This window comes from Stigmatopora nigra, chromosome 7 (assembly GCF_051989575.1).
Source record: "Stigmatopora nigra isolate UIUO_SnigA chromosome 7, RoL_Snig_1.1, whole genome shotgun sequence".
Lineage (NCBI taxonomy): Eukaryota > Metazoa > Chordata > Actinopteri > Syngnathiformes > Syngnathidae > Stigmatopora > Stigmatopora nigra.
Window position 1 is genome coordinate 740,436 of NC_135514.1, and position 13,097 is coordinate 753,532.

Consider the following 13,097-nt stretch of genomic DNA (forward strand, 5'->3'; position numbering starts at 1 on the left):
ACTATAAACTATAAGATTCGAATAGAACACTCACGTCGCCCTGACAACCCTGTTGAAAAAAACACAAGTGTGACCTTTATCAAGAGCCCTTCAAATGTATTTTCCTCTCCCTTCCCGTCTTTGCTTCATTTTTACATGTTATAATTTCTTTTCCTCTACTCACATTGTGTCCTCATTTTATTTATTCTTTGTTATTTGAATGGAAATATGTTGCTGATAAAGTTTTTTGTGCATTATATACTGTAATATTGTATTATTTATCATTGCTGATAATTAAAACAAAAGGAACCCTATTTTTTATCCAAAAATAACTGCAAAACATATTTTATATAGATATATATATGCAGCAAGTAACATAATATGTATATGTAACATGCATAACATACATGTTTGACATTGTGGGCAGAGGAATTGAGATGAACATGTCTTCATCAAGGTCAAGAGATGCCGCGAGTTTGACTTTGTGCTCAGTCCCTACTTCTCCCTGAGCTTAGGTGGGTTTAGGTGAGTCTGCAAGTACAATGGCTTCCTCCCATATTCCAAAAATTCCATATGAAGTTCTTTGATGATTCCAAATTCCTCATATATTTCAATTTCAATATGCATGGTTTATTTCCATGTGACCAGACCATGGTGTGCTCTGCCTTTCACCATCAACCTGAAGATACCACTAATTACAACGGATTGATAGTTTGACTTTGATTTGGGTCATTTTCAATGCAATATCACCTCTTATGTATGAATGATGATATTCAAATGTTATATGAGACAGGGATTTGCTGTTGTATGAAATAACATCTCTGAGCTCATCTCTGGTTAGTATGCACTAAACAAGTATGAGGCGATGGTGGAAAAGAACACAAGCTGTCTTTATGTACTGGTCTGAGATGTATAATATAGCATGTTGCCTGGTTTTACAGCAGATAGCGACTTTTGACAGTTTTCAGCCATTTCTGAGGTTTTCGACGGCTTGTTTGCTGTGTCTCGTTTTCAAGCGCACGTGTGGCCACATTTTCATCTCTCACCAGTAGAGGATGTATGGAGCAGGAAAGGAAAGTGGCCAAAAGGCTTCGGAAAAAAGGATGCAAGTGAGGAGGCGAGAGTGACACCTTCACACCAGCTTGATAGTTTGCTCGCAGGCCTCTCACCCCGCAGCATCAGCGGCCTCTCACCTCTTCATCAACCCCCCGATCCATGTTTGGTTTGCAGTCAGTGAAATTGAAGCCAGAGCAAACTGTGGCACTTGGGATGAAAGTTGTGGAAAGCGGAGGCCGTGAGAATTTGGGAAAGACCTGTGGGCAAGTTTTGATGGCATTGGAAGAGATAGCTTTGCCATTTGCCAATACAAGGTGGAAAAAAACACAAGAGACTATTTATATTACAACACATGTTTTATTCTACTAGGTTTTCACATCTTATAACAATATTTATAGTTTTTCTATGTACAAATTTACATATAAACACAAAACTAGACTGCAGTATATTTTCTTAAAGATGCTTTGTCAGTTTGAGGTTCGACAGGAGAGAAGGCCATATCCGTAAGCGTGTGTACCATGAGATGAGTGATTAAAAAATCAATGGTGTATTAATGACCCACTTTGCTCATTTTATAGCTGTTTAGTTATAGATATAAAACTTTTTTCCATATTTTTAGTTTACTTAAGTTGAATAAAGAAACCAATTTAAAACAGTGCAATTGCAGACCTTACTTAAAAAGCCAATGTATCAAAAAAATAAAAAAACTTTTTTAAATCATACCTGAAAGAAAAGGTAGGGTGGTTTGCAGGGATGAGTGCTACACAACTATGTCACTACAACACTACGTCAAGCAAATGTGACAGTAACATAGGAAGAAAAAAAAACATGACAACAACAAAAAAATGAGGTCTTCATCTTTGGAGTGATCCACACTCCACATTCACAACACAACACAAATATTCAGTCACTCATCCATTGACAGTTTTGTCTTTGTATAAAAATTCAGAATCCATTATTTTTTTCTTTTAAAAAAGTGTCCGAGACCCCAATGCCCAGCATTGGCTGATTTGTAATGTTCTTTTTGTTCAGTGCAACATTGCCACTAACAAAACTGGAAGGAGCGTCAAGAAAAGCGATAACGAAACATGCCGCGTTCCTGAATTTCCAATGCTCCTCTGGACATTTGGCTCCATCGCAGTTGGGTCATCTAGGGAAAAAAAAGAAATATAATTTAGAAATGGGTGACTTTGGAGATTGTAATGACATGTTAAGGAGTCTGCAGATTCCTCACCTGCTGGGAGACGATTTGAGGGATTGTGTATTCCACCTGAAGACACAAACTTGGCTTTGGATGCATCCAAAGTCTTCTCTGTCCCTGCCTTGGGTTTGCCTGCATGAGTCTTTGTCGATCCCTTTTGTCCGGCTACGTCCACTTTGAGCCTGAGACAATCCTGGCCATGGTGATGCATTGGCTTGGCTGTTTGGGGCAAACACAAAGTTATTATTATCAATTATATTTTTTAATTATAAACAATAGACTATCCTTAAACTGTACTGTAGTTGTAGAAATTGTATGTGAAAAGTGAAAAATCATCAACAATAGCTGCTCTATCGTAGTTGAACTTTTGTGCCAGTTGAGAAAGTTTCCTTAAAACACTGCACAAAAACTAAACAAACAAATAAAAACTGTTCAGCTACAATTTAACCCTTTACTTACATTGCTACTTATATGAAAATGTGTTTATCCAAAACTTCCTGAACTCTGCCCACGTTCGACCCAATACTAGTTTGCAATGTAATCTCTGAAGATTTCTGTTAAATACTTACAGATGTAATAATAGCTCTCTCCCTGCCTGAACTCTTTGCCCAGGGTGAAGGGAGTGAAGCGCTGGAACTTCTCGGAGAACTTCTCAGGGGCGTGGGGGGCGAAGGGCCGCGAGCACTCCCAGCGCAGCTGGTCAAAGGAGTGCGGCTTGCACACATCGTAGTCATCCCTCTCCACCATGTAGAGTACGTAGCGTTCAGCCGATTGTGGTGTCACCTCGCCGTGGGTGTAGTGCGGGCAGATGATATCCAAGTAGTCGTTGATCTGGACTTTCACTGTGTAGTCGTCCCACAGGAAGCTGAAGGAGGAGAAAGGCACGTTAAATGACTGTTGCCTCACAAATGTTATTATTGCAAGCAAACGCGTTGACACAAATAATGAGGCCCATTTATGTGTGTCGCAATGCAACCAGCACCTGTTTACCCTCTGGTGCTTGTGCAGACTATTTGTGTAGTGCAGCTTCGTAGCAGTAAGCGTTAATTAGTGTGACAATTTAAAAGAGCGCAGTCAGGCCGGACTTGTTCAACCTTGGCGCCATCCTGCTTATACACCTTGCACTTACGCTTATTGCCAAACACCACAGTGACACTTCACTTTTTTTTTTTTTTTACAGTCTCAGTTTGTTTTTCTCCAATTTGCTTCCATCAAAAGACTTAGACAAAAGGGGCGTGGCTCAGTCAAACTAACGCTTTCATGCTCTCTTTTCATCTTTATCCGTTAGGTTTTATGGCTTTTTTCAAGCTTCACTGTCTCTACTTTGCACACCTCCTCTGCTGCCTGTCATACTGTCACACATGATGTGCTGTGATTTACGTTGCTTTTGAGTAACATTTGCACGTTGATGCCAGAAAAGCCCACTTCTAAGGTTTTATTTTGTCATTTAGTCAATTAGAAGTGCACGTGGACAAGGATGTTGCAGCGAGTGAAAGCGAGAATCGCTCCTGTTTGTTGTTTGCAGGTCCATAGGCATCAAAGCCCAGGACGTGGTGCCTCTTTACCCCCTCCCCAAACCTCCTTCTGTTGTTGTGGCTCCTGCTCGGACCCCCTGGTCAAAGCACAGACACACTGGCTCCAATCGCAGGCCTTTAACCCCACCTTCCTGCCTCCGTATGTGTGTATACATTCGTGGGGTAAGCACTAGTCCACCAGTCAAAACATGCTTTCTTAGCTGAGCACAGATCTAAACTTGTTGGGCAGGCCTAATAGCCCCCCGCCCAAAGCTATCCCATAGCTTAAACGTGTCATTGGGTTAAGTTATAATCATTTTTTGTAACTATAATTATCTTTGCTTTTATATCTTAAACAACCCAATAAATGCAGTATAGTGTTTAAATACACTTATTACAATTGAATTTCCCACTACTGCATGACTGGGATAATCTAGTAAAGCAACTGGTATATGAAATTTTACATTTTAGTTGACAGCTGTATACCAGCAGTCCCACAAATATTTATATTATATTATATATAATATATTTGTATTATGTTTTTTACAATGTCACTTGTATTGTTATCACGTAGTCCTCTAATGCACAGTTTTGCCTCATTGGAATTAATAGTTTTACTCATATTTACTAGTGTTGTAATGTAATGTGGGAAAAACAGTAATTCAGTCATTCTACTAAGAACCTGATTGGGCTGCTCTTGGTAAATTAATGCTGAAACTTAGAGGAAAACACTTTTGTGTGTTCCCTCCCAACTACAGCGTTTTATTTAGTGTTTTTTTACTCAAAGTGGACAAAATGGATTTTGTGTCCAACTCCATTCACATTATTCATAATCAGGGGAAAAAAACTGTTTTTATTCACCTTCTTCTCAAAGGCTGGGCTAATTAAAAGCTGTTAAGCGGTCTGGGGCCAAAGTGTTGACTAGGAAAGGAGGGGAGGAGAAATGAATAGGGTGTAATTATACTCTTCCCCTCCCCATAGACTGGAGGCCTCAAGGCTCCGGGGCCCCTACAAACCTTCGAACCGTGCTCCCCCCAAACTCCCCACTTCACTTTACCATGATTGGAGCGGATGTTTCCAAATTTTGAGCTCATGTAATGTGCGTTTCTCACAGTTTAACCAGGCTTCCCACCGTTGTTTTGGAATGTATGAGAATTATGCAACATTTAAACGTTATGATCATTTAGGCATTTAGTCTTTTTCCACTGAGGTATCTTTTTCCCCCTCAAAATATGCCTTCTTAATGACTGGAGCGCAGGTTTCCCATCTCTTCACAACTGGACCATCAAAGCTCTCTCGGTTGCAGCGTCTCTCGCGACCACAGGCTGACACTTGTCACAGGGGTGAGAATCACATTAATGTGATACTCAATGTCGTCTGTGCGAGGGGCCAGGTGTGCGTATGTGTGTGTGGGGGGGCTTACAATGTCGCAAACCCGCTTTTACTCAGCCTTTCCTGTTTGCAAATCTTGTGTTTGTGTTTTGTCACAAACTTAAAACTGTGAAGACTTCATTAGACTGTTAGGGTGGAGGCAGACACGTAGAATTCTCATAGAATCGTTACATTTGTAAGTGAACACATTTCACTGAAGCACAGTGTAATGCCTGGTTTAAATGTGGCTATTGAGGGCACATAGTGCCGCGGGCTCACAAACACATCTGTTAATTAAGGTCGACTGTCTGCATGTGGCAGAGATAGGTCAATTCTAACTAATGAGCTTTCTGTATCGCCAGACACTGCACGTGTGCATCTAACACAGTTGTCGGATGCAGCTGAGCTTGTTTATCCATTATTGCATTCTGCTGCCAATTTTTTTTGTTTTTTTTTACATTGACCTAACTCCCCAAACTCAACCCACAGCTTGCCCTTTGCCCATTTCACCCTGACCGTGCTACACTCTCTCCATTTGTCCCCATAGCACTTGGTTGGCTGGTTTGGGTCAAACAACTGACACGTTCTTTCACTAGGGAACGTGCAGGTCAAGAGGTCAGAGTTCATGGTTGCTATGCTCCACACAGCAGCGTCAGAGTCAGCAGTAGCACACGTGTTTCCACCCCCTGAAAAAACTGTGGTCAGCAACATTGAAACACTAAACATATGAAGCTCTTATGCACCCTGCCATTGGCTTTTACAGCTCAGATGATCAGATGTGTGTACGTAGTGGAATGTTACAATGAGGAGATTGCGGTTTGGACAGTTTTGTGTTGCGAACTCCTACTCGGATGTGCTCATTTAATACCCTATTAATGCACTGTGGTGTGTCAGATTGCCACTTCTTAAGCACTGGCCAAGGAGCTGTCATTGCTTATTCCATTATTGGACTACTCTATCACAGGCAGTTGACGTACTAAGTGTATTTAGCAACCAGTCGTAAGTACCCATAAGGATGGGTTTGGAACATTGCTTAAGAATTGCATTTGCAGAATAAAAGGTTCTGAAAGGCACAATAACACCACTATTTCACATTCTTACACGCTGTCCAAACTTCTCCTGCTTCATTTATCACTGTCCAATGCCTCCTCCCTTCATCTGCTACTCTTTTATTCTCACAAGTAAACCCAACCCCCTCTTCGGCTTGCCGCCGTTTTGTTCCGTCTTTTAATGCTCACTTAATATACCAGGACGCTTCATCCTGGCTAATTTCTAAACATGCAGTTCACCCTTCTTCCATTTTATGGCCAGACCTCGACTCCACCTCTTTGCCCCTAAATCCCTTTACCCGTTCCCTTTTTTTCTTGCATTCTCACATTCCGCCAGCCATGAATAGCAAAAGGCTAAATGGTATCATCATGGTTGAACATGGAGGGGAGTTCACTGAAAGTTAATCCATGCCTGTGTGGCGGATAAAGTCAGATGGAAGTTTGCATTAAAAACCAACCAAGTTCTGTTTGGAAGAAAGACAAAAACCTTCCAGCGAAGGCAAATTTGGCCTTTAGGGGGAGATGGTGGGCTACAAGGTGGATTTGCAAAACTATGTCTGAAATGCAATGAATGAGCAGTGTACACACACATACAACGCATGCCTGCCCACACAACTACAATGCCTCTGGAATACTAGCAGAGTTGAGAGGTGCCCTGTCCACCTCCAGTGGAAAAATACCAGGGCCAAAACAGAGATGTGTCTGTGAGAAAAGATTGTGTAGAGAGAGAAAGTGAGTAGGGGGCTGGGAAGGAGGAAGTCTGGAGCAACGATAAGGCAGTGGGAGGAAGAGTAGAAAGAAGGAAAGGACAATCAGTGAGTGATGGGGCCAGGGAGAATTTACCCATTTTATTGATTTTTCTTATTCTTAGGAGGAAAATGGGGTGATGTCTTTACTGCCACACATTACATTAATGAACAGAAAAGGTTAATCCCCAACTACATAAACTGTTATACAGTGAATCGCTGCATTGGCATTCATCCTTTTTTGGCATCGTAGCTCCAAGGAATTTGTTAAAGTGAGTTGAAGATCTTAGTTAAAACAAAAACAGTGCATTGCATTGTCTGGTCACCAAGGAACTATGTTGAACTGAATTGAGGCACTTCATTGAGGCACTGCTTTGCAGCCATCTGCTGGCATTTCTAGGTAATGATCGACCTTTTTTTCAGGGCGACAACAAGTAGTTGGGGATTTTCTTATTTGTTTTGTGGAAATTTAAACTTTGAAGCCAACTTGTAAAATGAATGACGTGAAACCATTTTGAAACCTGCACGCAAGACATTCCATTGGAAACTCAAACATTTGAAGCATTTCTGATAGGGACATGCTGATAGAATCCAACACACAATAAAGATATAACTACTATATTTACTTTTTGATTCTAAAAACCATATATAACACAATGGAAGGATTAATCCTGGTGTCTATTTTTGCATCATAGATTATAGAACACATAAAATAAGGAACTAGGGCAAAATGTTACATCACCGGATTACAGAATAGGATTAAAAATAGCATAGAGGCAAAATAGTGGGATGGTAGGTTGGTGTCTATCGGTCAAATGGTCAGATTACAATCCATTTGTAATCTATGTTAGTGTTCATTCTCATTCTGTCTGGATTAAAAGGTTGGCCAAGCAAATAGGGAAGGGGTTGGGTGTCATCTATGAAAGAGTTTGATGTTGGGTGGGAGGGTCTTGTTTTGTATACCCCCAACCCCAGACAGTCTCCAGTCACGCTGGAGGCTTGGCTGACACCAATTACTACACTGGTCAGAGGGGCTAAGATTTAGGAGTCTGGAGCACGTTTGTTGGAAAAAAATAACAAGAACAGTCAGATAGCCCACTCAAAGGGAAACCTCTCAAAAGCGCACAGCTGATGACATTGAGTGCAGTACTGGTATGCTGCCCGATGCTAATATTAACATTTAAGTCCACCGGCTCCACTCTCGCCGCCCTCCAGCGTGCGTAAGTCATATCTACGTGACAAACTGTTGGCCGCTCCCTCTTTCCTTTGACTGGTGCACAATCACAACAGCGCACAACTAATCTCCAATGACTCCTCCGATCTAAGATGGCCGTAGGCGTAAAAAGGTCTTATTAAGTAATGCCACTTTTCTACTTCAATTCACACAAGAAGAGACACGTTACATGAAAAACAAGACTAGACCTGACTGTGAAAAACATGTCTCACCACCTGTCATGAAGAAAAAACACACACACGCACTAAATCATTGCTGGACACTTCTTCAACACACATACAGACTCCTACATGAATGGGCAGACTGCTGCCATCTGCTCAACGTCCTCATCCCTAAGACAAATCACTCCCTGTACAATCGAGAGAGGGAATCAATTAACATCACTTATCCACAGTCACGGCGCAGTCAAAAGGTGCTGATGGATTTACTGAATCCCTCCAACAGGTGACCGATTGATCACCTGGGGGTAAGCATGAAGATCTGTGAAGAGTTCAATCTATTTTTAGGGACTACCAAAATAAAAACAAGAAATTATTGGTATGAATATTACTTTGAGTAATTGCATGCCTTTTAAAGTACAGTCGTGGTTGAACTCATAGCATTCAAACCTATTGAGAATTGTTATGAAGTCCTTTTATCAATACAGAATTTGCCCACGCCCCCATCGGTCTGATTAGTCAACTGGAGCAAAATTAACGTGAACACCACCCAAAAATGTGAAATTAATTGCAGTGTTGTCCCTCTTTTGGGCCCATTGTCATGTTAAAAGTTTATTACAGAGCCACTTGTAATGTAATCAAGACGGACGGACTTAATAGCCTTTGCCTTGGAGTTTTTTTTTGTTTTTTGTCAGCGAGTGCATATAGTCCTGGGTCCCATTTAAAGCCAATAAAATAATCTTTAGTTCATTGTGTACTGCTGGAACTGTCCACGTCAAGCCGCATCGATCCTATTGAGTGGTTGGCTAGAATTACATTTCTGACCCTGGCTAACACATCCCAGAAAAAGTGCCATCAGCAATTTGTGCACGAGATGTAGCACTTATTGACGCTTCTTTTGCAAGTTTATCTATTGTTGCGTTGCTGGTAAATGCAGCGCACAACCTGTGTGGATGGTTGTATTGCGCCTGTTGATATGACAGTGACAGAATGAAGATATAATGGCACTTTAAACTCCGATTTTGTCAAAGAAAGCAAACAGCTAGTTTAAGAAAATAGCGGTCATATTATTATAATTATGTGATGATCAAATAATAAGGGACGCACATAGAGACTTACTTTGTGTTCGAGCTGTTCCAGTAGACGCTGTGCCTCTCCGCACGGGCGAACCAGACTCCAATGCTGAACAGCAAACACAGAACACTTCCCAAATCCATGGTTGATGTTCTCATCAAGAAAGCGACAATTAAACAAAATCACGTGAGTCTTCTCGAGCGTTTAATCTAAGTAGCTCAGGAGCTCCAATCACTGCAATGAAACTCCACTAACTGTGAAGCCGAGGAGCGACTCCAGTCAGTTTTGTCTACTTGCTACCCCGCCCCTCACTGAAAGATAGCCAATCACAGAGAAGCAGGTTTATGAGGGCACGCCCACCACTACAGCAGGTTTCAGACGCACCCTCCAGCTTCTGGATGAGAGGATAACAACAACAACAAAAACACAAAAACAACCATAAGGAGTTGTAGAATTACAGCTCAGTGAAAAGAAGTAAAAGAGAAATACGTTTATTTTAAATAGACAACTGCATAATACAGTCAGTAAAATATGATACCAACAGTAAAGACAGCTGGCCTTGTAAACTAGTCACAAAAGCATTTGTAAAATTATGCAATATAATATACCACAATACCACAAAACAGACAGGAATGTCTAGAAAGAAAAAAAAGATTAAAAAAACGTTTATTTGATTCATAATTTTGTTAATTTTGTCTCCATACATGACTGAAATATTTACTTATGACATTTTAAATGTTATTTCCATATTCTTTGTCAAACAGGGTAATAATAATACTTTTGTTTGTCATTCTTTTTAACACAAGAAGCTGTAATTTTCCTTAAGTACAGTGTTCGTACTTATGCCACTCCTGAAGCAGGATGAAAAGAGTCTTCACTCATTCTTTAATTTTCCATTCCAATTATCCTCACAAGGGTGGTGGGGCAACAGAGTCACTAACATGTAACATTTAAAATTAATTAGTATGTTACATCACACATACTGATTAATATATAATAAGATGGAAGTAAGATATACTAAGGAAACGTCAAGCTGTTTCCTCACAATAAATATTATACACTTGGAAAAAGAACATACTTAAAAGAGAAACGTGTATACAGACATAAGTGGACAGTAGAAATTAAGCAAAAATAAATGAATACAATTTCCTTCAAAGAAGAAAGTGTACATCTTAACCTGAAACTAAATGTCTTATTAAGGCCAAGGCACTGCCAGCTTTCCAAAAATACAGCTTCAAAGTGTTTCTCAGCTGCACTGAGAAACACTTTTTGACCTTTAAAATATGCAAAACATCTTTAATTGGTTGAGATGGCTAAATATGGATTAAAAAGTTGGCCCCTGCTCAACAATTGCTGGTGAGCTGATACTGGCCCTTATCCAGACACATTTTTGCATTCACTTGATTACCTCGCTAACTGTTGGCATTAAGTTTCTAGATATTTTGTTAAATCATGTGTGAGATGGATTATTATTGGTCTAATCTACAAAATAAAGCAGACTATCAATGTGCCTATTTTGTGGGAACCCTACGTTTCAATGTATCTAGTTTCAGACTGCATTTGTCGAGGGATGCAAATGTGCTGATTACATTTTGTCAGGCAGGTATAGTCGAGAATTATTACGGTCTTATCAGTCTGATCTTGTGGTCTCCACTTCGGCTGGGTCCCCAGACGGGGGGCTGTGGAAAACATGGTCACAGATGGGGCAGATAAATTCCAGGCCGTTGTGTGTTAGTGGGATTGGAGCCTCAGCAGGAGTAGCCTTCCCTCGGGCAAGAATGGAGCCCAGCCTGGGTCAGCTGGTTCGTTGTTCGATAGCTATGGGGGTAAACAGGAGGGGGCATTGTCTGTTCATGTGTGTACATGGAGTTGTGTGTATGGGTGTGAGTGCATTGAGGAGTGGGGGGAGTCTGGCTGTCCTTAGGCTTGGCTGGGCAAGTATTCACACGCACTACAACTCTGACACAGGATCACTTACACACAACTAAGGGGTGTTAATCATTGCTGAGCAAGGTATTACATTGAAATGACGGGAAAAATGACACAACACAATGTATACGGAAAAATACAGCCTTAAGTAATCAATTACTGAAATCGCAAATGGAAATACACAACAAGCCCCTTAAAGTGCGAACAGCTCGTTTCTTTGGGCATTTTGGGTATTTACTTACAGCAATATTTTTTTCTATTATGGTAGTCAACTAAGAGGTGCTACTAATATTTTGATCACTACCTGAGATTTTAAAATACTATAAACAGCTCTCAAGATGATGTTGCAGTTCTATTTCCCTGCAATAAAATCACATAAATGAAAATTCAACAAAACATTTGAGGTTGTAAACACAATCTTTTTTCACTTTGTCTTCTCTTTTGTTCGTATCAAAATAAGAAACACTTGAAATCGAAAGCACTTCACTAATGTGCCTTCTTTATTGTGTTCTCACTCACATGACAATAAAAACAATATAATTATAACAGGTAATGTTGGGAGCAACATTCTTATATATACATGTTCTTTTGTAGACTAATTACAGCATAATCAAACATAAAAATGGATATATTAAGTAATGGAATACTTGGACAATGTTTGAAGGACATGTTGCTGTAATTTTCAGAATTAATAATCAGTGTTGGCATAGTTCATTCTCTATGCAAACTTGCTCAGAGGTTTGTTTACAAATTTGACAATTGACTACTTCAGTCCATAGTTCATAATTAACCATATTGAACTGGCTTCATTGTTCCTAAAATAAACTACTTGGCTTTGTCCCTACCAATTGCGCAACTTCACTGTACCCCCTGTCATTGTCAGTCAAAATGGAGAATCATCATACAGACAAATGCATTATTTATTAAAAAAAAAAATTGATGCAGTTTTTATTTTGGATTTCTCGTTCAATCACGTCACCAAACTCAACGTCATCAATCGAGACACTCACAGTAGATTCTATTATAACAGCTTTGCACTCCATCAAGCTGATGGAAACTAACAGGGCACTGCATATTGATTACTGGAGAAATGCATGACATACAAATTAAGTTCTAACCGTTCCAGAACCAGCCAATGACTCACAAGGTTGCAACTACCAGCAATTCAATCGCCTAGCTCTCATTCACACATACACACCAACGAAAATGAGTGTTGAGTACATGTCAAACTGGCCCCCCGGTCCCTCTGGCTAGATTGGAACACCTCCTTCATATAGTTTAGACACGTATAGCCCACCAGTACACCTCCTTTATACTGAGGCGGCCAAGTATCAGACAGTGGGGATCTCCCATCATACACAGTCACAGAAGATTAGTAATGTTGTGTAGCACCTCTGCCAAAAGGTTGCTGGGTAACTGAAATGCTATAAAAACACATACACGCAAAAAAAGTGTTTTGAGAAGAAGAAAAAAACTTGGAAGATTACAGACATTTGAGGAACTGACAAAAACTTTATGGAAAACTGGCTTGTTTATTTCCCGGGGGAGGTGTTTCCAGGCGGCACGATTCGTGGCAGGTGTTGTTCAATAAGCTAAGGGAATTCCCTAATTATAAAACTCATAATTACGTAAAACGAAAACAAAATGTGTGCTGCTTTTTGAATCCAGACCCATTTCTTTATATAGAATATTTTGTTCGACCTTAAAGTAAAGAGGAATGTGTAGCTTAACACTGCAGTTTTCAATCCCCTCAAAGGACTTTTGTTTACCAGCCAGAGATCTTGAT

The 13,097-nt window shown here is 40.3% G+C and overlaps 1 protein-coding gene across 1 annotated transcript; it reads right to left on the reverse strand.

The window, feature by feature from the left end:
* Positions 1-1,372: 1,372 nt before the first annotated feature.
* Positions 1,373-9,627, reverse strand: efna1b (ephrin-A1b). Its single transcript, XM_077721480.1, has 4 exons — positions 9,428-9,627; positions 2,806-3,101; positions 2,270-2,455; positions 1,373-2,185 (listed from the first exon to the last, which is right to left on the reverse strand). The coding sequence occupies exons 1-4, from the start codon at positions 9,538-9,540 to the stop codon at positions 2,064-2,066; spliced, it is 717 nt and encodes a 238-aa protein (XP_077577606.1). The 5' UTR covers positions 9,541-9,627; the 3' UTR covers positions 1,373-2,063.
* Positions 9,628-13,097: the final 3,470 nt, after the last annotated feature.